Below are 27,753 nucleotides of genomic sequence, written 5' to 3'. Positions count from 1 at the left end.
ATTGGTTCCTCTAGAATCAATACCGTCATATAACATCGGGCAATTGTATTCTGTAGCACTTCAAGTAGTTAGTAGTATGCAAACATCAAGATTCTTTTACAATATGACGTCAACTTGTCATTTTGTATATATGGAGACAAATAGTGCTGGCATTTGAATTGGCAGGTGAGTGGCGTTAGATAACATCATATCAAAATCAATACTCAAAAAAACCTATTAATGAAACTTAATGGTAAGATATTATGTCAACAGTTGTTTTTGACCTTGATAAAGCCAACTACAAAACAATCTTCTATCTTGACATACATGGAGCAGGCGAAAGTGACCAGCTCAAATTTGTGGTTGCTTCATGCCTGTTTATGCAAATCTCTGGAAAATTGTCTTTATGACTTTAGAAACGAGTCTCACACGAAATCCAGTATGCCCCATATACCCATTATTACACTGCTTGCAGTTTGGATTACAAGATAATTCATTGACAGTATAAAAATTGTTTGATTATATTGTGTATGTTTGACATTTCTTCATACTTTTTCACTTTTTTTTAATCACCATGTTAACCTTTGATAATTATGAAGAGCTTAGAGGATGCAAACTCTGCCATTTACAAAATGCAGTGATACTGTAGCTCTTCTTTTTATTAACAAATATGTTCGTCACTTCTCCAGCAGTATCACAGAAACTAATTTAAGGCCTAGAATCAGCATGTTCAATATTATAAGCTTTTAAACATATTCATATTCGCAGAGACTGTTGTGCTGTGAATCAAGAGACATGTTTCATTACATATGCCTATGTAATGAGTTTGTTTAAGATGAATCGCTCCTCATGTTCAGGCGAGCTATTTGCTGTTAGGACTGAACTCTGAAATGTCATAGGGAACTCGATGTAGGATAATCTCCTGAAATTGCTTGCGGCAGTATGGTAGTGATTGCTTACAATTTGAGATATCCTCACACTGCGCTGTGGTTTATCTGTACTGCTGTGTTATAGTCTGTATGGTAGTGATTGCTTACAATTTGAGATATCCTCACACTGCGCTGTGGTTTCTCTGTACTGCTTTGTTATAGTCTGTATGGTAATGATTGCTACAGATGTTTGAGATATCTTACACTGTGCTGTGGTTTCTCTATACTGCTGTGTTATAGTCTGTATGGTAGTGATTGCTACAGATGTTTGAGATATCCTAACACTGCGCTGTGGTTTCTCTATACTGCTGTGTTACAGTCTGTATGGTAGTGATTGCTACAGATGTTTGAGATATCTTACACTGCGCTGTGGTTTATCTGTACTGCTGTGTTATAGTCTGTATGGTAGTGATTGCTTACAATTTGAGATATCCTCACACTGTGCTGTGGTTTCTCTGTACTGCTGTGTTACAGTCTGTATGGTAGTGATTGCTACAGATATGAGATATCTTACACTGCGCTGTGGTTTCTCTGTACTGCTGTGTTATAGTCTGTATGGTAATGAGCTATAGATAAATGAGATATCCTAACACTGCGCTGTGGTTTCTCTGTACTGCTGTGTTATAGTCTGTATGGTAGTGATTGCTACAGATGTTTGAGATATCCTCACACTGTGCTGTGGTTTCTCTATACTGCTGTGTTAAAGTCTGTATGGTAGTGATTGCTACAGATGTTTGAGATATCCTCACACTGCGCTGTGGTTTCTCTATACTGCTTTGTTATAGTCTGTATGGTAGTGATTGCTACAGATATGAGATATCTTACACTGTGCTGTGGTTTCTCTGTACTGCTGTGTTATAGTCTGTATGGTAATGATTGCTACAGATATGAGATATCTTACACTGTGCTGTGGTTTCTCTGTACTGCTGTGTTATAGTCTGTATGGTAGTGATTGCTACAGATGTTTGAGATATCCTCACACTGCGCTGTGGTTTCTCTATACTGCTGTGTTATAGTCTGTATGGTAATGATTGCTACAGATGTTTGAGATATCCTCACACTGTGCTGTGGTTTCTCTATACTGCTGTGTTATAGTCTGTATGGTAGTGATTGCTACAGATGTTTGAGATATCATTACACTGTGCTGTGGTTTCTCTGTACTGCTGTGTTATAGTCTGTATGGTAATGATTGCTATAGATAAATGAGATATCCTAACACTGCGCTGTGGTTTCTCTATACTGCTGTGTTACAGTCTGTATGGTAGTGATTGCTACAGATGTTTGAGATATCTTACACTGTGCTGTGGTTTCTCTATACTGCTGTGTTACAGTCTGTATGGTAATGATTGCTACAGATATTTGAGATATCCTAACACTGCGCTGTGGTTTCTCTGTACTGCTGTGTTATAGTCTGTATGGTAATGATTGCTATAGATAAATGAGATATCCTAACACTGCGCTGTGGTTTCTCTGTACTGCTGTGTTACAGTCTGTATGGTAGTGATTGCTACAGATATGTGAGATATCTTACACTGTGCTGTGGTTTCTCTGTACTGCTGTGTTATAGTCTGTATGGTAATGATTGCTATAGATAAATGAGATATCCTAACACTGCGCTGTGGTTTCTCTATACTGCTTGTTATAGTCTGTATGGTAATGATTGCTACAGATGTTTGAGATATCCTCACACTGCGCTGTCGTTTCTCTATACTGCTGTGTTACAGTCTGTATGGTAATGATTGCTACAGATGTTTGAGATATCCTCACACTGCGCTGTGGTTTCTCTATACTGCTGTGTTACAGTCTGTATGGTAATGATTGCTACAGATGTTTGAGATATCCTCACACTGCGCTGTGGTTTCTCTATACTGCTGTGTTACAGTCTGTTTGGTAATGATTGCTACAGATGTTTGAGATATCCTAACACTGCGCTGTGGTTTCTCTATACTGCTTTGTTATAGTCTGTATGGTAGTGATTGCTACAGATGTTTGAGATATCTTACACTGTGCTGTGGTTTCTCTATACGGCTGTGTTATAGTCTGTATGGTAATGATTGCTACAGATGTTTGAGATATCTTACACTGCGCTGTGGTTTCTCTATACTGCTGTGTTATAGTCTGTATGGTAGTGATTGCTACAGATATGTGAGATATCCTAACACTGCGCTGTGGTTTCTCTATACTGCTGTGTTACAGTCTGTATGGTAATGATTGCTACAGATGTTTGAGATATCCTCACACTGCGCTGTGGTTTCTCTATACTGCTGTGTTACAGTCTGTATGGTAGTGATTGCTACAGATGTTTGAGATATCCTCACACTGCGCTGTGGTTTCTCTATACTGCTTTGTTATAGTCTGTATGGTAGTGATTGCTACAGATATGAGATATCTTACACTGTGCTGTGGTTTCTCTATACTGCTGTGTTATAGTCTGTATGGTAGTGATTGCTACAGATGTTTGAGATATCCTCACACTGCGCTGTGGTTTCTCTATACTGCTGTGTTATAGTCTGTATGGTAGTGATTGCTACAGATGTTTGAGATATCATTACACTGTGCTGTGGTTTCTCTATACTGCTGTGTTATAGTCTGTATGGTAATGATTGCTACAGATGTTTGAGATATCCTAACACTGCGCTGTGGTTTCTCTATACTGCTGTGTTACAGTCTGTATGGTAGTGATTGCTACAGATATGTGAGATATCTTACACTGTGCTGTGGTTTCTCTGTACTGCTGTGTTATAGTCTGTATGGTAATGATTGCTATAGATAAATGAGATATCCTAACACTGCGCTGTGGTTTCTCTATACTGCTTTGTTATAGTCTGTATGGTAATGATTGCTACAGATGTTTGAGATATCCTCACACTGCGCTGTCGTTTCTCTATACTGCTGTGTTACAGTCTGTATGGTAATGATTGCTACAGATGTTTGAGATATCCTCACACTGCGCTGTGGTTTCTCTATACTGCTGTGTTACAGTCTGTATGGTAATGATTGCTACAGATGTTTGAGATATCCTCACACTGCGCTGTGGTTTCTCTATACTGCTGTGTTACAGTCTGTTTGGTAATGATTGCTACAGATGTTTGAGATATCCTAACACTGCACTGTGGTTTCTCTATACTGCTTTGTTATAGTCTGTATGGTAGTGATTGCTACAGATGTTTGAGATATCTTACACTGTGCTGTGGTTTCTCTATACGGCTGTGTTATAGTCTGTATGGTAATGATTGCTACAGATGTTTGAGATATCTTACACTGCGCTGTGGTTTCTCTATACTGCTGTGTTATAGTCTGTATGGTAGTGATTGCTACAGATATGTGAGATATCCTAACACTGCGCTGTGGTTTCTCTATACTGCTGTGTTACAGTCTGTATGGTAATGATTGCTACAGATGTTTGAGATATCCTCACACTGCGCTGTGGTTTCTCTATACTGCTGTGTTACAGTCTGTATGGTAGTGATTGCTACAGATGTTTGAGATATCCTAACACTGCGCTGTGGTTTCTCTATACTGCTTTGTTATAGTCTGTATGGTAGTGATTGCTACAGATATGAGATATCTTACACTGTGCTGTGGTTTCTCTATACTGCTGTGTTATAGTCTGTATGGTAGTGATTGCTACAGATGTTTGAGATATCCTCACACTGCGCTGTGGTTTCTCTATACTGCTGTGTTATAGTCTGTATGGTAGTGATTGCTACAGATGTTTGAGATATCATTACACTGTGCTGTGGTTTCTCTATACTGCTGTGTTATAGTCTGTATGGTAATGATTGCTACAGATGTTTGAGATATCCTAACACTGCGCTGTGGTTTCTCTATACTGCTGTGTTATAGTCTGTATGGTAGTGATTGCTACAGATGTTTGAGATATCATTACACTGTGCTGTGGTTTCTCTATACTGCTGTGTTATAGTCTGTATGGTAATGATTGCTACAGATGTTTGAGATATCCTAACACTGCGCTGTGGTTTCTCTATACTGCTGTGTTATAGTCTGTATGGTAGTGATTGCTACAGATGTTTGAGATATCATTACACTGCGCTATGGTTTCTCTATACTGCTGTGTTACAGTCTGTATGGTAGTGATTGCGTACAGATATGTGAGATATCATTACACTGTGCTGTGGTTTCTCTATACTGCTGTGTTACAGTCTGTATGGTAGTAATTGCTACAGATGTTTGAGATATCATTACACTGTGCTGTGGTTTCTCTATACTGCTGTGTTATAGTCTGTATGGTAGTGATTGCTACAGATGTTTGAGATATCCTTACACTGTGCTGTGGTTTCTCTATACTGCTGTGTTATAGTCTGTATGGTAGTGATTGCTACAGATGTTTGAGATATCATTACACTGTGCTGTGGATTACCTATACTGCTGGGTTATAGTCTGTAATTTGTTCTTGTCTTATATGGTCAAGGAAGGATTTATGTGACATGCTACAATTGAAGCAGTGAAGGAAAGCATCAACCAGCAGGTTTACCGGCAGTTCTTGTTAAATTAGCTACAGTCTTTCGGAAGTACACTCTTGCATTAAAAGGATGGCAAGGTACATCAAAAGCAAGATTGGTTCGTCTTGTTATTCCAGAATCACAGCATGAACGATGAAATAAGTGTTTGTACGTTCAGTATAGTTTGAATAAAACAAGTCAATTAAATTGGATTTTATGATGGACAATAAATTCTGCTCTGAGTTATAAATTGGTTAATAAGTCACCAATTAGAAGGCAACAAATGATTTTAGTTTTTTGTCATATATTTGTAGTTTAATTTTTAATCATTGTGTGACCCTCAATATTTGTTATCCCAGCAGGATCTTCTTAGTTCCATTTACATTATACCGTGACCACGGCGTTGAAACCTGCGCCTGGTGTTGAATTTGTAATGTAAGCAAGGATCCAACCCCGCGATTAAATTTGTAATGTAAATCCATCTCAGTGTTGACTCGGGATCAGAGGTGACCTTTAACTTAAGCCATTGGGGATCACGATGATAAGAACAGGTTGAATATACGTAATTCACATAATCGGTACAAGAACAGGTATGAATATAGGTAATGTGCAAAATCGGTATAAGAATAGGTATGAATATACGTAATGCGCAGAATCAGTTTCTTCCCAATATAACTTGTTAGAGCATATTACAAACTATATGCATGTGAAGGAACTCGTGAGAACCATCTGGCGGGAAACTGTACTTGCGAGTACGGCAAAACTAGGCCGTGTTGATTATCTGGTTCGGTATATTTACCGGGTATTCAATGCATTTTTCGGATATATCTGGTATTTTGTAAGTTTTTAGAGTTTGGAAGCTGATTCTCATTGGTCTGGCATTTCATAATTATGTCTACCCGTATATTTGATTAATTAGTAATTAATAACTGCATCAAATTGTATCGCAGTGGTTCTCATAAGGCAGCCTGCCAGTCAGTTCCGGCCGAGGGAAGTCTGCAGTCGCCTACAATCTTGCAGTAATCGGGTATACAGGCCTCGAAAGTCTGTAGCTTTGTTAACGCACCCCCCCCTTTTTTTTCCTTTTTTTTGTTAAGGCACCCTAACCATGCTAATGCTTAATCTAGGTATATAGTGAGATTTTTATTCTCACTGGCCATTTGCTTCAACAGATGTTTCTCTGAGGCTCTTATAGTAAATTAATTAAATTTAATTGAGAATCCCTATTGCATCTTGGGCTAATTGCCAAACAGTGCATTTAAATCACAATAATTATGAACTGAAATAATAAATGATATGAAAACACAATACTTTTTCTTTGTCATGTAACTAAAATAAAAACAAGTGTGATTAAAAGTATATCAGTGGGTTAATGTGTACTCTTTTGTGTTACTGTTCCTTCCCCCCCCTCCCTCTCCCACTTCCAACTCCCTATCTCCTTCTATTAAGCCTTCTCCTTTTTGTCTCCTTGCCTTTCTTGTTATAAGTAAGTGAAATAGATAATATTTAAAAAATATTGGATTAGAAATTAAGGTTTGGCGAAACCATTTTCTATTTGGGGCCATTGATTGAAGCCAGGGCAATTTCTTTTAATAAATTTATTGGTTAATATTGAGTTATACAGCTAGTGATACATTTTGTTCTCCTTTCAGTGATTATTATAATTGTTAGAAACATGAATTTATGCATTATTAATATATGTCTCAATTAATATGCAAAGGGCATTCCATTTGAATTTTAGCAGTAATAGTTTGCTCTAAGTGATTAATTGCATAATTTATTGTTTTCTTTTGTGGGTTTTTTCTTCTTATTTTTTTTTGTTCTTTTTGTTGATATTTCCATTCACCATAAGGCAAGCTTACAGAATGCAATATTCTCTGAATCTAGTATTTCCTATCTTTGCAGTATGGGCAACCGTCGAAGCAGTCACTCCTCCCTGGAAGAAGATCCCAACAGAAAGGTTTCTCATTCGGGCAGCAATGTCCCTGCCAAACCAAAACAACCGACCGATAAGCACTCTTTCAATGCAAAGTCCGAGTCCCCCTCCACCCCTAACAACCCCGGGCCTGCCATTGCAGATACCCCTTCACCGAGGAAAGAACCCCCCGACCGGCCCCCGCCCATCGCCAAGTCCCAGTTGCCAGATTTATCTAAATTCCCCGAAGACGTTAGAAAGTTGTTGCTGGGTCATACGCCAGGCGTGAAGATGAAAAGGAAAGCAAATGTAGTTAGAATTTACATTAGCTCGATTCAAGATGGTAAGTGGTTTCCTCATTAGCGAGTGCATCCTTGAATCTCTCCTGGATACCATTCAGCCTCTCTCTTCATCTTTAATTACAAAGTTCTCTCTCCCCCCCCCCTTTGCAGGGTCCTTTGTTTTGCTTTGTCTTTTTTTCTCTTTGTGTCTTCATTCTCTTTGTATTTTTTTTTCTTCGAGTTTCCAAGACGTTTCACCTTTGATATTTGGAAGATTGTCGTCATCTTTCATCATTTCTCATAAATAAATAAATAAGTAAGAAAATAAAAGTCAGCTTTTGTGTTGGCTGCGGTGGTGGTGTTGGTTATGGTGGCTATTTACAATTGGTTGAATGGATTTTTTATCACTATCGGGAATAATTTATCTTTTCTTTTTGACGACTGCTTTATGATTTGCCGTCAAAATGAAGGGGGAAAAGGTTTGACTTTGATTTTGTAAAGAAAAGTTCGAGCCTTTTGTGAAATGGGTGATATTAAAAACTAATCATTTTGTGTACGACTTTGATAGGGGTTTGTTCATTGCAGTGATGTGAAACATTGACGCAATCAGGACTAAGTAGGCATTTTCATACGTGAAGATAAAATATGGATCATGCTGAGCTAATAGAGTGATGGGGGAGGGGGGAGGGGGGAGGTGTGGATTGGTCAAAGAACAAACAAAGATTGCAAAAATGCATTGTTTTGGTAGATACATTATGTATCTTTTTAAGATCTAAATTAAAGCTTTAAACATAGCTAGCTACATTTCATTTTGAAAATTACACAACTGCATTTCCAATTCTTAACCCGATTTGGAGTTTGCCCTCTTCCATTTGAGAAATTTTGGTATAACAGGATGCTTTTGAGATGCCCAAAATTGCTGCTATATATATTTTGCAACTTTTGAAACGATGTTGGAAGAATTTTCGACCATTTAGGTTCTACTGTACAGCACGTATGTATTATACATGGAACTACTGTACACAAGCATTTATTGTAATGTTCTCTCTACCAGTGGTGCGGAGGAGGGGGGGGCAGGAAGGGGGAGGGGGAGTCGATGGTGCTGAGCTGCCCAGATTTTATCTGGAATGCAAGTCCCAGAAGTATACATGGCTGCATACCCCTGTGTGTGGGTTTTAACCTTTGTTGAGGGTGAGGGTAAAGGGGAGGGGAAGGGAAATGAAGGTTTTTTGATCCATTATAATACATACACACTGATACCTGTCCTCATGGCCTCATGTATGAACACATTATGATGAGGTACTTTTACCTCCTGGCTTTCACAAAGTTAGCAGGAAAACAAATTTAGGATATATTTATATATATATATACACACATACATATATAAACATTGACACATACACAGGTTCGTATTGAAAACACACCGCAGGTAACATTAGATTTTGAAAACACAAACACGAAAGGCATTGTGCTATTACTTGCTTTGACCAGGGCTGACATTGATTAATAGAGGTACTCAGTATACACATTTTTGCAACTTGACCATTTTAATAACAGGAGTTGTAACAGAGAATCAAGGGAAGTCTTGTTTTCTTGGCATTAGCGATGTTTGACAGAGGCCATGAAGATCCAGATGTGAATCTGGGCTCAGATAGTAATGAATTGCACGTGACTAGTTTGCTGTTCATATCTCAAGGGTTGACCTATTGAAAAAGTGGGAATAGTGTTGACAAGCAGTTGCAGTGTCTCTGCTATACATAAACTGCAGGTTAGTTATCATGTGCAAATAACCAAGATACATCAAGATACATCACATGGTACAGTATATACCTATTGCACATAGTTATTAAAGAGCTTTGGAAACTATAATGTCTTGAATAATAAGCAGTAGCAAGTCAAAAGCTCATGCCTTCTTAGTCTCATATATCTGACATTTAGCAGTACCTCAGGGTACCTGCAGTGTGTCTACGAACCAAAGCTTATGTCCAGGTCAATGTTTACTCCCAAAAAGTGTTAGTTTTGTCAGTATGTGGTGCAAAAGACTCTGAAAATCTGTGCCAAAAGTATTACTCCCGGTAATAATCGTGATCGTTGGGTACAAATCCCCACTGAAAGAGAGATATAGGCAGTTAGTATAGGTATAAGTTCGTGTGTGTGTCTAATGGATGCAGATGGCTTATTAATGGTGAATTTGTGAAAATCTGGTTGTATGATTCTTGTCTGGCAAAGGGGTAAGGCCTTTTATTTCAGGTTTTGTACCCAAAATCACTGCAGGAATTGTGGAAGTAGGAATGAACTTCAGAGGTTTGCAAATTAAACAGCAATATATTATATTCATAATTTGTGGGACACAAAATTGTCTGTCTTTGATAGAATGATCACTAACTGGCTAATCATGGAGCAATTAAATGGTTGTATGTAGATAGGATACTGTGGCTCAAATATTACATGGCTCAGTATAAATAGTGCAAATTTACCACCCAAAGTAAATTGTACAGCATTTAACATAAAAAATGGAAGCCAAACTGTAAAGCTCAATCCAATTCCACCGCTGATTTCACATTTCCTGAGGTGTTCCAGACATTTCTTCTATAATCATTTACTTAACAGTCAATATTACTGGTCATCCTCAGTGGATGAATACCTACACATTATCATAGATGGGTAAAGGTTAGGCAGTATTACCAAAGAGTACTGTGTTATGTGGTAAAACATACATTATAGTTTATTACTAATCCCGATGTTTTGACAGTTTGACAAAAAGAGCTGTTGCATCATTGATACTGATACCTCAAACCCTAATGTATAGTTATATGTAGATATATATATATATATATATATATATATGTTGTCTGATGATCGTGAAAATGTGTGAAACTCTGAGTAACAACTACTAGTGTTCCACTAGTCTCAACTAATCCTCACCTATACTTCGCTCTGTCCACCGGACATAGAGCACTCTGTGCCAAGATAGACACCAACCAACCAAAGGTATATATATATATATATAAACTATATATATTTTATGTGTATTTATGTACAGCTATATAGGTATATCTGTATTGTTATAATGTGTAGTTAAATTGGAGTTATATTGTATAGTCACATTAGAAGTTTGTTGCCAAGATTATCAACGATAACAGGGCAAAGAAACAGCGCTATTTGCATGCTGTGTAACTGTGGATGTTAGGGTCTGTTAACTTGCAAAAATGAATAAATAAAGTACTGGGATGATGTGTGAATACTGTCTGACTTTTTGAAACTCCATTAGAAACCTTTGGGTTAAGAAAAAAAAAGGGTTGTCTGGTGATTAATTTATTTCTCGTTTTGAGATTGGGGTTAATGATAAATTAAAACATGGCCAGTCAAGCTTGTGACAAGGATTGTTATGTGCTGTTAGTACTCAGCAGCACTGAAAAATGTATTGGAGATCAACTCAAGAAACTGCTTTAACGGGTGGAGTCAAAGGTCATCCTAGGCTAGAATAGCTACGTGTCAAGGGTCATCATCGCTCGCTGACTTGCAGTACTCTCTTTATCGTGGTGAATTGAAGTGGACAGTCAACCAAAGTTGAAACTGAAATCAAGTTTTATATCTCATATCTCGGACATATACAGTAAATTCAGAGTTCTTAGCTCGATTGTCTATGATTTTGGAAGTGAAAATTATGAATCCTCCCTTTGTGTGTTGCCATAAACCAATGAATGGAATATTTCCCAAATTTTAGAGATAATTATATGAAACTATTTTGTCAATTCACTTATGGTATAAAAGAGTAGTTGTAAATGTAGCAGGGTCAGACAGGGGGGTGTTGGGGGGGGTTGCTTGTCGGGTTCGGGGCATGTAATTTGAGAAAGTAATCAGTAAACCTGTTAGGGCCACTGTGTCAATATTATAACTCACTTTACAACCAGTGAAGTTTTAGTTGATGAAAGTGTTTTTTCCCCCTTTAGGCAAGGAAAAGTTGTCTATTGAAATAACCTATATTTTATGTTTACTGTTTGCCAGTATTCCCATCACCAATTGACTGCTTCCCTGACCTTTAAGTTGATTAACATCCTAAAAGAGAGTGAAATTTCTTCCGTGGGTGACAGCGTAAGACCTCTGGCATGAGTTTCTCATATCTCTATATTTCTCTGGTCTTATTTAAGGGGACTCTGTTTTGTTTCTACTGGAAATTATGATTTGGCAGATATTTTGCATCTTACAGTAGCTGTTTGAGTTGATTTTAACCAATTGTTTTAATACTATCAGATACAAAAATCTGATGAGAATGTAGTTTATTTAGCTTTACAAGTGATCCGGCATGTTAGAATGCTTGTGAGAGTTCTGTCATGAGATTGAGTGCTTCTGTATGGAAGTGATCTGACGAGTAAGTATGCTTGTGAGAGTGCTTTCGTAAAATTGAGTAGGTCGGTATGCAAGTTGATCCGGCATGTTCGCATGCTTGTGGGAGTGCATTCATGACATAAGATTGTGTGCTTCTGTATGGTAGTGATCCGGCATGTTAGCATGCTTGTGAGAGTTCTGTCATGAGATTGAGTGCTTCTGTATGGAAGTGATCCGGCGTGCTCGCAAGCTTGTGGGAATGCTGTCATAAGATTGAGTGCTTGTGTATGCAAATGGCGTGCTTCCATGCTTGTGAGAGTGCTGTCATAAGATTGCAGGCTTCTGTATGCAAGTGATTCGGAGTGTGAGCATGCTTGTGAGAGTTCTGTCATGAGATTGAGTGCTTCTGTATGGAAGTGATCCGGCGTGCTCGCAAGCTTGTGGGAGTGCTGTCATAAGATTGAGTGCTTGTGTATGCAAATGGCGTGCTTCCATGCTTGTGAGAGTGCTGTCATAAGATTGCGGGCTTCTGTATGCAAGTGATCCGGAGTGTGAGCATGCTTGTGAGAGTTCTGTCATGAGATTGAGTGCTTCTGTATGGAAGTGATCCGGCGTGCTCGCAAGCTTGTGGGAGTGCTGTCATAACATTGTGTGCTTCTGTATGCATCCGACATGTTAGTATGCTTGTGAGAGTGCTGTCATGAGATTGTGTGCTTCTGTATGCAAGTGATCTGGCGTGTTATCATGGTTGTGGGAGTGCTTTCGTAAAATTGAGTAGGTCGGTATGCAAGTTGATCCGTCATGTTCGCATGCTTGTGGGAATGCGTTCATGACATTGTGTAACTTTAATTCAGAGATCCGTCAGCAAATCAGATTACATTCATAATTAGGAGTTTAGAATAGATATGACAGGGCCATCTGTAGAATTGCTGGAGAGCCCCATTGCCATCTTAGTTGTAATTTTAGCAGTACTTGATAGGTTTGGTGAAATTGCCAACGAAGTGATACCATCTGTTTCACAGAACCACATTTGAAAGATAATGTGAAAAGGTTCCAAGCTCTTGGGAAAGGAAAGACATTTCTTGTAGATAGGTAATCAAAGTCGTGATCTCCTGAAAGTCCAGGGTTTTCAAAAATGTGTTTAAATTATTTTACTATATGATATTCAAATGTGACTAAACTCCCTCTCATTTTCCACACAAATTTATTATTTGGTATGATCTGTACTTGGGCAGTACTAGAAAATAGAAAAATGTAGAGAAATGACATTGTATTATATTTATGTGTGTGTATATATGTAAACATGTTTACATGTATATATATATATATATATATATATATATATATATATATATATATATATATATATATATATATATATATATATATATATATATATATATATATATGTAAACATGTTTACATGTATATATATATATATATATGTAAACATGTTTACATGTATATATATATATATATATACATGTACATATATACCATGCAATGGTATATATATATATGATATATATACCATAGTATGTACTATATAATACAGTATATACCATGCAACATACCTTTTATCATAATGGAGAAGATTTCCTCTCATGCTTCCTGCTTTTGCCAGGAAGGTTTTGCTCAACATCACATTTTCAAGGCTGTATATTTTATGACTTTCTTCATACAATATGTCAGATTTTGAAAAGTCAGCCTTGTAATCTCTTCTTTCTTGACAGTCTTCAAAGCTAGGGTGTTTTTCTGCTTAGCTCATGTTCAGTTTGGACCATGATAGCGGCAGCTCACTCATCTCTCTCTCTTACAGTAGATCTATGAATTATGTTCTGCCGAGGCTCTACCTTTCATCAGGAGCAAATTGATGATAAATTGAGATGATTAGTTGGACATGATTTTTAATCAAGAGCTATCTGTCACCAATGGTCCATTCTGACGTCATTCATTGAGAGAGCTGCTGCTACACTTCTGTCAGGGCTTGTTTACACTTTGTAGCACAACAGCCTGCGTCTGTACGTAATACAAAAAAAAAACCTTTCTCTCTCTCTCTATCTCTCTGACTGCCTTTCATTCTTCCCTTTTGTCTAAGTTCCTGTCGCTTTTCCTTTTAATTTGACTCTCTTCGTGGAGAAGGTGAGAGCAGAGACAGGTTGATAATGTAGATGATTTGAGTAAATGCCTCCTCCTAGTTGCATTGATCAGTCTGGGTTATTCTGCACACAACGAGGACAACGTAGTGTGTAGGCACTGTGACAGCTAAGAGAGGCTGCAGTGAAATGAGAAAAGAAAAGAAGAAAAAAACCTCGGTGCTATCGATGTTCCTCCGTGCAGAGAGTATGAGAGTGATATTGTAGTACTTTTAGAGCTTAATAATTGATGCATGTGGTGCACAGTTAAGTTCAGATAATATATTTCGCATATACATAGACATACAAAACAGTGCAGTAATGGTATAAACAGGATACTAGAAAAAACATAAAATGTTTATCAAAGCTTGTAACCCTAAAGAAAAAGAAAGAAATTAACAGAACAAAGTAAGAAAGAAAAATAAAATGTACAAAATGAAATTGACATTAATATCAATCACGTTACTTGGAAGTTAGATAACTCTTTAGTTTATACTTAAATGAAGCATAGCATTACTGTTCACTCCTCGTACAGTAGTATCTAGGACTAGGTCCGTTATGCCCGACGAGGCCTAAACAGATCGCTCGAAAGAAAATGCTGGAGAACTGGTGAGGAAAGTGTCCTCTGTTAAGGCTGATATCTTACGTAGGTTTTCAACGTCATTCATGTTATGGTTGAAATACCAGAGGGAGCATCAAAAGAATTAAGATCTTGCTGTTGTTTGTATAATGTGTGGTTCATTCACAAGATGGTCATGAAAAAAATGGGAAATTTACAACTTTAAAACAAAATTTTTTAGGGGGGCAAATAATCAGTCACATTTTAATAATTTGCTATCTACAGTTGATGTGGTTTTTATGTTATTATGGTGTACAGTAACTATTTGAACTTATAGCGTATCAAACTTTGGGAGTCTAAGCTATGTTAGAGGACTAGGAAACATTCATGTCCCACACCCAGGGGGGTAGGAAGCTTCCAAAACATCAGAGCACAACATCAGAGGGGAACTTTCTCATTTCACTACCACCACTCGTTCTGCTATAAACCGATACACACCGGCCATTGGTAGTCTCCAAATTTGCTGAAAATAGTTAAAATACATAGTTGTTTATGTAGTGAAAATAGGATAGTAGACAATGAGAAAATGGGCGGTGTGATGTCCCAAACTTGTCTTTTCAAAATGAGCAAATGTAAGTAGGAAAAAGAGTACATGTAGTGACTTTACAATCTCTGAGTTCTACAAGGATGAATATACAGCAGTGATAATAGCTGCCAGTGAAAGTAGAAAGCAGTGTCAATACCACTGCCTCACTCCACCCCTCCCTCCATCCAACTCACCCTTCATAAAATGTAACTGTGTTGAATTTTATGCTTATGTCCTTTCATGTGCTCCCACTCCCTCCATCCCTTCCTCCACCCCTCCCTCCATCCAACTCACCCTTCATAAAATGTAACTGTGTTGAATTTTATGCTTATGTCCTTTCATGTGCTCCCACTCCCCCCATCCCTTCCTCCACCCCTCCCTCCGTCCAACTCGCCCTTAAAATTGTTTAACTGTGTAAGTTAATGAGCACTTACGTCCTTTCATGTGCTCCCACTCACTCCCTCCCTTCCTTCCTCCCTCCCTCCTTCCATCCACCTCACCCTTAAATTTGTTTTAACTGTGTTGAATTTGATGCTCACATCCTTTACGCTAGAGTACCAGTACCTCTCCTAGCTCTACCCCATCTCCAAAAAAATGAAAGAACCTGTGGCAACCATCTTATTAATTAATATTATAAGCTTGCTGAACACGTGGCAGTATCAACGCTATCTAATATTTATGTACCATTGATCCTTTGAAACAATAGCTAGGCTTCATCTACTCTCCTGTCAGTAAATATACATGTATGTGCAGATTTATTCTTTCATCCGATCCTGTGCGAGTTAAGATAGACAAACTTTAAATCTTGATAATGTCGATTTTCATTACGATCCTCATGTTCTTGATGCTTCTAGAATCTAGAATATGGTTAAAAGAGAAACCTCCGTCAGAACTCGTTAACCAACATCTGTATATGATATAAAAACGAAATGAGATATGATGTGTTTACAATATAATATAGCTTGTAAACTTGGTAAATACTGTAGTTGAACATGTGCCAAGTTATCAACTGTTTTTACAGCATTTTTGTTATGCCTGAAACCACCAGATCTGTCAAAAACCTGGTTAATGGGAGATGATATGTAGTAGAAGCCTTCACTGACATTTAAATGTGACAATCTGCATATAACGCCCATGATTCTAATGAAGGAGGAAGATTGTGATAATCTTGCTCTGCCTTCATCATTTAGTCAACTGTTTCAAGGAAGTCATGTAAAACCATCCATAAAAGCATATTTCGAATAGATTTGAATTATTCTGGTTAATTGTATCAAGTCAAATCCTTAATATAATATATCCTAATACCTAACCAATGATCATCTTTCTCTCGCAGACAGCTAAGAAATACGTTGCTCCGTTATGACAGATATTTTAAATGTCATATCTGATAGCTGTCATTTGTTGCTAAATATTAGCTGCTATGTTATAATGCACACTAGGATCTGAAATCCTTTTTGAAAACTTTTATCTTTGTTCTTTTCATTTCTGGTTTCCAAGGTAAAAGTGTTAACAGTGTCGACATTGAATCCATTGCCATCATTAGGAATCAATATTTTAGAGATTCAGCATAATTTACGAAACCTTTTTGACATCTCCATTTTAAGATCAAATAAAAATTGAAGTAAATAAAGAAAAATGTAAGCAAAATTAAGCACTATGTATGTGAGTCAATGATGTCATATTTAGATTTGATCAAGTAATTGACCTTGTTTCTGAAAGAAAAGAACAATCTGTGATAATCCTCCCAAACATAAAAACCAAAACCAAAACCAAAAGCCAACAAAATTGTTAGCTGTTTAGGGAAGTTATTCATGACATTTATCTCTATCACATAGACTTAAACATGGTTGGGTTTGTGTCTCCTTTTCAGGAAAAATCATAGATTATTGTAATTGTTGATATATATCTCATTTCTATCAAAACACGCTGCTCAATCAAAATTATGAGCAGCACTATAAAGAGTTATTGTACTACCCCTTGTATGGTTTCATATCAATCTTGATCATTGCTGACTGTTCTGTCATTATTAAGAACCAAACTAAATTGACTTTCACGTAAACATAAAACAATTCTGAAAATGTCGCTACCTTCTATGACTGTTGTAAAGATACTTTCTGTACTTCTACAGTACTAACATGTGCAGTTGAGAAAGCACTCTCCATTTGGTTGCCCATAATCCTCTCTCCCTCTCTTCTCCCCTCACCCCCCATTCTCCCTCCCACTCTTCCCAGCTGTCAAAATTTTCAAAAATATTTACATTTGCAAACAGCCAAAGAATTCCCAGTAACATGATTATAGAAGTAGTTGTACCCAACTTCACAATGCAGAAGTTACTAGTGTAACTGAAAGAGGGGGGGGGGGGGGGGTTAATATGAGTGGGGCATGAATGTTCATCAGGTTAAAAAAAAAAAAAAGTCAAAATTTTATAGGGTATCCCAAACTGTTCACATTTTCAGAGGCTTTAGTTTTGACATAAAAGTATCTCTTCAGTGCTCTCTGAGTATGGAATCTTGAAGAAATAAGTGAAAAGATTTGTGGTGCCTTTTGCTCAATTAAGGACAGAAGCAAATATCCCTAGTAAACCCTAAGTCTAAAATATATGTAAAACCACGGTTACATCCAACTAATTCCTCTCCCTCAAAATGCAAAAGCAAAGGACTGCCGTAGGAAAGACTGCACGCTTGAAATATTTCTTGTCAGCACCAATGAATTTTGAAGCTCCCCTCTTTGTTTGAAAGGCTGATGTAGTTAACTGGCATGACCACTAGGTCTTAATGTACCTTTTAAGATTAAAGAGAGTTTTACTCGGGATCGACCCGAACATTGCATCTTAAAATAAAATAAAACTGTTAGCAAACTGCTTATCGACTAGAGAGCCTGTGTAAGAGAATGTGTAAAAGTTAAGTTGGCCTGACGTTTCAATCCTAGCAGGATCTTCTTCAAAGGCTAAATGACAAGTAACAGTAACAGAAGGGACAACAACAGGCACAGAATACAGACAGGTTGATGAGCAAAAGAGATAGATGTAAGAGGATTAGTAGACAATACAAAATACTTGTCTGAAAATTAAAGGGATATATGATTGTGTTGAAAGTTTCTCTGCAGCATTTATATTTTTGTGAGTTGATAACTACAGTATGATATCATGTTCATTTAAACAAAGTTATGGAAGTTTTAATGTGGTAGAAGCTTTATGAATGTGTCTGTCAGCAAACACATTGAGTGACATGATGGACAAATTTAGCAATCAAGCCGAAAAAATGTCTAGGTTCAATTTCTTTATAATGTACCAAATTATTCATCCGCAGAGGATAAATTGTCAATCGAGACTTAGTCAAAGGTTGAGAAAGAATCAAAGACTAGATAATTAAATGGACAATAAATATTTATATGGCATGACGACAATGCAGAAGACCTCTGGTTTCCTCCTCTTTTTTTGGGGCTGGGTTTCTGAGGATTTATTTCAGTTTTAAAACAAAAGTAGGTTAGTTTCAAAGAGTCATTTCCAGGGTTAAAGAAGGAAGCATTTTAAGTATAAAGGTTTTCAATGAGCATTGCACATTATTACATTAAAGTCATATGTAGGCAGTGCTGCATTATTATCTGGACTGGATTGTCCCTTTAATATGGTTTAAACTGAACACAGTGACGTGCAGTTTTCCTTTGAACAAGTACAATCAGAAATAGAAGATAGTGTGTGAATTAATTTGATATGGTATTTACAGTTAAGTACAATCAGAAATAGAAGATAGTGTGTGATTTAAGTTGATTTGGAATATACAGTCAAGTACAATCAGAAATAGAAGATAGTGTGTGATTTAAGTTGATGTGGAATTAACAATCAAGTACAATCAGAAATAGAAGATAGTGTGTGAATTAATTTGATATGGTATTTACAGTTAAGTACAATCAGAAATAGAAGATAATGTGTGAATTAAGTTGATATGGACTTTACAGTTAAGTACAATCAGAAATAGAAGATAGTGTGTGAATTAAGTCGATATGGACTTTACAGTACAATCAGAAATAGAAGATAGTGTGTGAATTAAGTTGATATGGAATTTACAGTCAAGTACAATCAGAAATAGAAGATAGTGTGTGAATTAAGATCATATGGAATTTACAGTCAAGTACAATCAGAAATAGAAGATAGTGTGTGAATTAAGTCGATATGGACTTTACAGTACAATCAGAAATAGAAGATAGTGTGTGAATCAAGTTGATATGGAATTTACAGTCAAATACAATCAGAAATAGAAGATAGTGTGTGAATTAAGTCGATATGGACTTTACAGTACAATCAGAAATAGAAGATAGTGTGTGAATTAAGTTGATATGGAATTTACAGTCAAGTACAATCAGAAATAGAAGATAGTGTGTGATTTAAGTTGATGTGGAATTAACAATCAAGTACAATCAGAAATAGAAGATAGTGTGTGAATTAATTTGATATGGTATTTACAGTTAAGTACAATCAGAAATAGAAGATAGTGTGTGAATTAAGTCGATATGGACTTTACAGTACAATCAGAAATAGAAGATAGTGTGTGAATCAAGTTGATATGGAATTTACAGTCAAGTACAATCAGAAATAGAAGATAGTGTGTGAATTAAGTCAATATGGACTTTACAGTCAAGCACAATCAGAAATAGAAGATAGTGTGTGAATTAAGTCGATATGGACTTTACAGTACAATCAGAAATAGAAGATAGTGTGTGAATTAAGTTGATATGGAATTTACAGTCAAATACAATCAGAAATAGAAGATAGTGTGTGAATTAAGATCATATGCAATTTTACAGTCAAGTACAAGCAGAAATAGAAGATAGTGTGTGAATTAAGATCATATGGAATTTTACAGTCAAGTACCATGAGAAATAGAAGATAGTGTGTGACTTAAGTCGATATGGAATTTAGAGTCAAGTACAATCAGAAATAGAAGATAGTGTGTGAATTAAGTTGATATGGAATTTACAGTCAAGTACAATCAGAAATAGAAGATAGTGTGTGAATCAAGTTGATATGGAATTTACAGTCAAGTACAATCAGAAATAGAAGATAGTGTGTGAATTAAGTCAATATGGACTTTACAGTCAAGTACAATCAGATATAGAAGATAGTGTGTGAATTAAGTCGATATGGAATTTACAGTCAAATACAATCAGAAATAGAAGATAGTGTGTGAATTAAGTAGATATGGAATTTACAGTCAAATACAATCAGAAATAGAAGATAGTGTGTGAATTAAGATCATATGGAATTTTACAGTCAAGTACCATGAGAAATAGAAGATAGTGTGTGAATTAAGATCATATGGAATTTTACAGTCAAGTATCATGAGAAATAGAAGATAGTGTGTGACTTAAGTCGATATGGAATTTAGAGTCAAGTACAATCAGAAATAGAAGATAGTGTGTGAATTAAGTTGATATGGAATTTACAGTCAAGTACAATCAGAAATAGAAGATAGTGTGTGAATTAAGTTGATATGGAATTTACAGTCAAGTGCAATCAGAAATAGAAGATAGTGTGTGAATTAAGTAGATATGGACTTTACAGTACAATCAGAAATAGAAGATAGTGTGTGAATTAAGTTGATATGGAATTTACAGTCAAGTACAAGCAGAAATAGAAGATAGTGTGTGAATTAAGTTGATATGGACTTTACAGTCAAGTACAATCAGAAATAGAAGATAGTGTGTGAATTAAGTCGATATGGACTTTACAGTACAATCAGAAATAGAAGATAGTGTGTGAATTAAGTTGATATGGACTATACAGAAACAAAGACATACTGAAAATGCAAGTTCTTCATTAGTCGAAATGATTATTTAACCTAACATAAATATTACAAAGTCGTTCTTTGAATTGGACATCAATGTTGACTCATAACCCTACCCCCCCTTCCCAAATAAACAGGTTATGATGGTGTAACTGCAATCAGTAAATTTCATGATTTATCAGAACTCATTATTTATTTCTTTTGGTACTCTCCAAGATAAGTTGAAAATGTGATGTGCAGCACTCCCACTTGAATAATGCAATTCTACAGAAATTCTGTCTAGCCGAAGAATTTGGAGATGTTACTAAAAGCCCTCTTAAGTTCTGCTAAATGCCAGTGGAGTTCACTGTTTCCTTGTTGAGAAAAGGCACTAGCGTAGTTCTACCAGTAAACATTAAGAACATGAACACTAGCGTTGTTCTACCGGTAAACATTCAGAACATGAACACTAGGGTAGTTCTACTGGTAAACATTAAGGACATGAACACTAGCGTAGTTCTACCAGTAAACATTAAGAACATTAACACTAGCGTAGTTCTTCCGGTAAACATTAAGGACATGAACACTAGCGTAGTTCTACCAGCAACATTAGGAATATGAACACTAGCGGAGTTCTACCAGCAAACATTAAGAACATGAACACTAGCGTAGTTCTATCAGTAAACAGTAAGAACATGAACACTAGCGTAGTTCTATCAGTAAACATTAAGGACATGAACACTAGCGTAGTTCTACCAGTAAACATTAAGAACATTAACACTAGCGTAGTTCTTCCGGTAAACATTAAGGACATGAACACTAGCGTAGTTCTACCAGTAAACATTAAGAACATTAACACTAGCGTAGCTCTACCAGCAAACATTAAGAACATGAACACTAGCGTAGTTCTACCAGCCAACATTATTAAAACTAGTTAGTTCTACCAGCAAACATTAAGAACATGAACATGTGATAAGTGGGTTAGCAGTCATCAAGTCAAAGAATGGGCACGACTCCCATACCTAACGTAAGCCCTGCTTTACTCCTCATAAATAATCAGCAAGTAATATTACTGGACTGCTCTACAAAGCCTGTCCAGTAACTGATGTGGGTTGTAATTCAGCAACTGCCAGTTGAAACCTTGATTGTTGCCAAAAGACTTTTTGAAGCAATATATTAGCAAGTTGGTTAAAATTGCAAAATTATAGGCCTGTTTCAGTAACACTTGGAAGAGATATTTATTTCAAATTGCAGCTTTAATTAATAGAGACAAAGTTGTTATTCATCATTTCGAGAAATGTAGATCCTGGGTTATTCTATGCAGAAGAGCAAAATGTAGGTGTCTTGTTGATCATGTGACAGTCAAATTTATGCAACATGAATCTTTTAAAAAATTAAAGCAGTAGAGCTGTGAAATTGTTCAGAGGTTGAAGATTATTGAAGACTGAACTGTAGCCAATTTCAGTGTAGTCCTTAATGACAAGCTCTACATTTTGATTCCATTTTTGTAGAAATGCAATAGGAAAATGAATTTACGATACAAATAAAGCTCAAACGATACCAGGGTACTGCTATGAATAGGACGGTTATTCATTTAAAGGCATTGAAGACTCGCCCCAAACCGGGTGCGGCCATCTGAAAAAGTTAACTTTCTGTTGCTTGCAAGTGACGTTTTGTTCGTGTCTCTACAAAATGCAGACAGTAATGAAACGTGATACCTTGTTATCTTTAGCTGGACATGAGATGTCCATCGCTATATCGTTTGTATACTGTGCTGTGGGTATTGACCGCAGCTGTATGTACTGACTGTACACTAGTGTCTAATTACCCACGGTAGCAAGCTGTTTGTGTATTTTATGGGATCGATGGTGGTGTTTAACACTTCTGTTACACCTCATTTGAAACTATGTCAAATTACCGGCATTAGATGTTCCTTTTTGCGCGAGTCTTCACACCCTTTAAGACCGAACTGATTTGGATCTTCATAAACTGAACACTAATTAGAGATCATTAAACAATGTATAATATAATAATAAACTAAGATGTAGAGAAATTGGTATTTTGTTCTGCCTATACCTTATATATTGTTATAACAGTGTTTAGTGTTTTTCAACCCAATTTCTAATAAAGTGTCATTTGCAGCATACTACTAGTGAACACTTTTTCTCGGAGTGACTTTTCGTGCTGCAACCCAGTTTAAAACAAGCTTTTTGATCAATTTGGCCAACAATTTTTCCCATTCAGCAGTGCAAAGTTTATGAGGGTTTTTTTTTCTTCTGGTTATTAAGCATGCTTAACCTTTCTGGTTACCTGAACAGCAAAGTTGGTTGCCCCGGAAAAAAAAATATAGCAAAATAGCAATAACCAATATGTTCACGGTAGGAGAGATATGTAGGTTTGGTGAATGGAACACCAGCGTTGGTAGGGGGGTGGGGGAGGAGGTGGAGGAGGAGGAGGTGATACCAATTTATCATTTGACCTATTTGGGGGTATTTAAATATAACAATCTCAGTTTGATGTAAACAATTAGTTGTCCTTAGGAGGACATTCAACCTTTGATTGTCTGAATAGAAATTTGGTCTTCATTGAAAATCAGATGACCTTAAATCTGTTAGTAGTACTCAAACTAAGATTAAAATCCATCAAGTTAAGACATCCTTCTAAATTTTTCCCAAATAAACATTGGTGAGAGGATAGTCAATAATTTTGTAAAGATTTCGTCGACCAAACATTTCCATAATCATCATTCATTACGAGTAAAAGGCATATCTGGGGAAATGTCCAGAATTTTTGTGTGAGGATTTTTGTGCTGAATAGCATTCAAAACTCCCAATGAGGATGCTTTAACCTGTAGATGACAAGTCTGTGAGATGGCGATGTGCTTTGAAGTTGCCAATCGAGAAACAGGAATCAATGTGTTTATTTCCATTGTTACCGTACAAAGTCGTATTGAATTCTATTGATGCCGTCACCATGGATAACAGGTACCCTCAAAAGTGGAGCAAAAATTTATTAATTGCGAAAACTGCCGTAGTGATGCGTGTCTGTAGGCCTTTGAATTATTAGTTGACATCTTAGCTCGGAAATAAACTGTAAAGCTGCAAAGAGCCAAAAGAAGACTGGCGGTAATCATACCTGCCTTTTGTATTCAATGCATTCACTGATGTCATAACAATGTATGTGCTTCTTATTGTTAACCGCATCCAATACTACATAGCCAGTAGTGAATGTGCAAGAATCACATACAGGTTCGGTATAGGCTTCAGATAAACAGAATATTTGAATAGAAGACCTGTCGTCGTCAAAGATTTGCCTTGACAGGTTTCATCTAGTTCAATCCCGATATTCCATTTTGGAATCGGAGGTTTGTAGTAACTAATGTAAAACAGAGTTTTAAAGCAAGGAAGACAAGTTTGCTGGAGAATTAGAAATAAACGAATGTGTGCATGAATAGAATGAATGAGTGCATGGTTAGAACGAATTGTCAGGTAATAAAGAATAGATGACTGAACGGGAGAACGAAAGAAAAAATTAATGAATTAATGAAAGAAAATTTGATAGAACGAATGGATGAATAAATCAAATGATTAAGTTAATGAAATGAACAGAACAAAGGAAGGTAGGAAGAGAAGGAACTAATATGGTGTTATGGATGCTTTATTTAAATATCGTGGTACACGGTACTGCATACATGCTATGAAAAATGAAGGAATGATGCTGTAATGAAGCTGTTACTTTTCACTGTACTGTATTGTACATGACTGTATATTATTGTATATTACTCACTGTAATGTACCTGTTTGTTGTATTGTATATTACTGTGTATTAGTCACTGTACTGTATTGTATATTACTGTTATTGTTCACTGTACTGTATTGTACACGACTGTATATTATTGTATATTACTCACAGTAATGTTACTGTTTGTTGTATTGTATATTACTGTGTATTAGTCACTGTACTGTATTGTATATTACTGTTATTGTTCACTGTACTGTATTGTACATGACTGTATCTTATTACTCACTGTACTGTTATTGTTCGCTGTACTGTATTGTATATTACTGTGTATTATTGTATATTACTCACTGTACTGTACTGTTATTGTTCGCTGTATTGTATATTACTGTTATTGTTCACTGTACTGTATGTAATGTTACTGTTTGTTGTATTGTATATTACTGTGTATTAGTCACTGTACTGCATTGTATATTACTGTGTATTAGTCACTGTACTGTATTGTATATTACTGTGTATTATTGTATATTACTCACTGTACTGTTATTGTTCGCTGTACTGTATTGTATATTACTGTGTATTATTGTATATTACTCACTGTACTGTTACTGTTCACTGTACTGTATTGTATATTACTGTGTATTATTGTATATTACTGTACTGTACTGTTATTGTTTGCTGTATTGTATATTACTGTTATTGTTCACTATACTGTATTGTAGTATTTGCACGGGTTATCTGGGTACCCTCCCGACGTGATACTACGCGGTTCCTAATTTATTACCCGAATCCTAAGCAAAGTGTGATTTAAAAAAAAATATAAAAAAAATTGGCAAACCGACGGTTAGGCAGACTTAGTGTGGTGTTAGGCTACAATGTGGTCGAAGATAACGGCAATAACGAAGGGGCCGGCAATTCGCGATACTACCGGGTTCCTAATTTATTACCCTAATCATACGCAAAGTGTGATTGTTTAAAAAAGAAATTGCAAACCGATGGTTAGGCTGATTGCCCATTGACTTAGTGTGTTGTTAGGCTACCATGTGTTCGAAGATAACAGCAATAACGAAAGCTTTCCATAGATATCTTATAACTGCATCACAATTTCAGCTAATAAAACAGATGGCTAGGCTAGACTATCCCCATTGACTTAGTGTGGTGTTAGGCAACCATGTGGTCGAACGTAACAGCAATAACGAAAGTATTCCATGGATATCTTATAACTGCGTCACAACTCCAGCAAATAAACAGATGGTTAGGCTTAGCTAGATTTCTCATTGACTTAGTGTGGTGTTAGGCTACCATGTGGAAGAAATTATTATTTATTCATTCGTTTATTTCAAAGAAGGAAAGGCTGGAATTTTACGCGATGTTTATGGGTTATAGACGGGATAACTAAAAAATAGTAATCGCAAGTGGCTTTTTACTAATCGTTTATTCCAAATGCGATCAAATTGCGCGAATCGCTCAATCTCGCGGCTAATGCGAACCCTGGGCCTGCATAATAGATAGTAATAGTATGAAAAACTGTTTAAGAGCTAAATTGGATATTTATATGGTTTGATTCAATAGACGTGCACGAGCTAGCATAAGCAGCGGCGGCAGTGTGATGTTTGTAGTAATGCTAATTATAATTAAATAATTAATTTATTAACAAGTTAATGAAAGAAACAGAAGCAAATAAAAATTATTGAGGGAGGTTTTATACCTGAACATGAAAACATTGTCAGTAGAGAATATAATGCATTTATTACAGCATCCAATATGTAATTTCTTGAAAATCGTGATACACGAGGGTAAACAAATTTATTTCCGGGTACCCGGATACCCGACGGGTAACGGCCCTCGGGTAACCGGTTCCCGATTTTTGGACCCGTGTAAACACTACTGTATTGTATATAACTGTGTGTTAGTCACTGTACTGTATTGTATATTACTGTGTATTATTTTATATTACTCACTGTACTGTTATTGTTCGCTGTTTTGTATATTACTGTTATTGTTCACTGTACTGTATTGTATATAACTGTTTGTTAGTCACTGTACTGTATTGTATATTACTGTGTATTATTTTATATTACTCACTGCACTGTACTGTTATTGTTCGCTGTATTGTATATTACTGTGTATTAGTCGCTATATATTGTAGATCACTGTATATTGTATATTAGTCACTGTATCGTATATTATTCACTGTACTGTATTGTATATTACTGTATAGTAGTCATTGTACTGTATTGTATATTACTGTATATTAGTTACTCTTACTGTATTGTATATTACTGTATATTAGTCACTGTACTGTTTTGTAGATTACTGTATATTAGTCACTGTATTGTATATTATTGTATATTAGTCACTGAACTGTACTATTATTGTTGACTATACTGTACATGTCATTAAAGATTTCATGGTCGGAAATAGGGTGGATCTTAAGATATGTTGAGCTTTATGCCTTGATGATGTCATAATGATGACACCCAGTAAGTGTACTACAAGTGATTAACAGAAAAAGAGAAGGAGATACTAAATAATAATCACCACATGATGGACACATTGGACAATAGTTTAGCTCTGATTTTTTTTTTTTTTTTCTGGTGAGGTGGAGAAAGGAGATGGGTGGAAAAGAGTTTGAGTTTTAAATTTTGTTGTTCTTGAGAATCTCTATCAAATTAAAGTAAAGATGTTTGTTTTATGACTTTTCGGTCATGTTTGGTAATGGGTTCAGATATTTGTATCGCTGACATCAAATACACCATAAGTGTGTCTGTGTGTATTAAAAAAAAATTAAAAAACTAAAACTGATGCATAATCTCGATCCATTTTCTGTTAGAATATTTGAAATGAAAAGTAGATCTTATCCGAAGAGATCATTGGGTCCATTTAAAGGTTGTAAGATAAAACTGCATAACTGATGTAAAGGTTGGGCAAAATGGCTCATGAAATCAGCTGCAACATTAAGGCCAGCCAAGTTAATCCTTCCCAGGCGCGTAGAGAGGAATTTGCCAAGGGAGGGGCGAAACTGTAGGCAAACTATCAGAGCCGTAGATACGGTATTGCAAACTATCTAACTTGCG

General features: G+C 36.3%; 1 protein-coding gene across 2 annotated transcripts in view; it reads left to right on the top strand.

The window, feature by feature from the left end:
• LOC139963702 (NACHT domain- and WD repeat-containing protein 1-like) overlaps positions 1-27,753 on the top strand; it is a 68,010-nt gene that overhangs the window by 15,983 nt on the left and 24,274 nt on the right. Inside the window, exon 2 of one of the 2 annotated variants that reach the window (XM_071964791.1) lies at positions 7,277-7,629. In XM_071964791.1, the coding sequence (XP_071820892.1) occupies positions 7,277-7,629 (353 nt within the window). Of the gene's footprint in view, positions 1-7,258; positions 7,630-27,753 lie in introns of both variants that reach the window. The other variant, XM_071964786.1, reaches the window with a different exon arrangement.

This window comes from Apostichopus japonicus, chromosome 3, assembly GCF_037975245.1.
Source record: "Apostichopus japonicus isolate 1M-3 chromosome 3, ASM3797524v1, whole genome shotgun sequence".
Taxonomy (NCBI): Eukaryota; Metazoa; Echinodermata; class Holothuroidea; order Aspidochirotida; family Stichopodidae; genus Apostichopus; species Apostichopus japonicus.
Note: the sequence above shows the minus strand (reverse complement) of the source record. Positions and strands in the feature narration are given on the sequence as shown.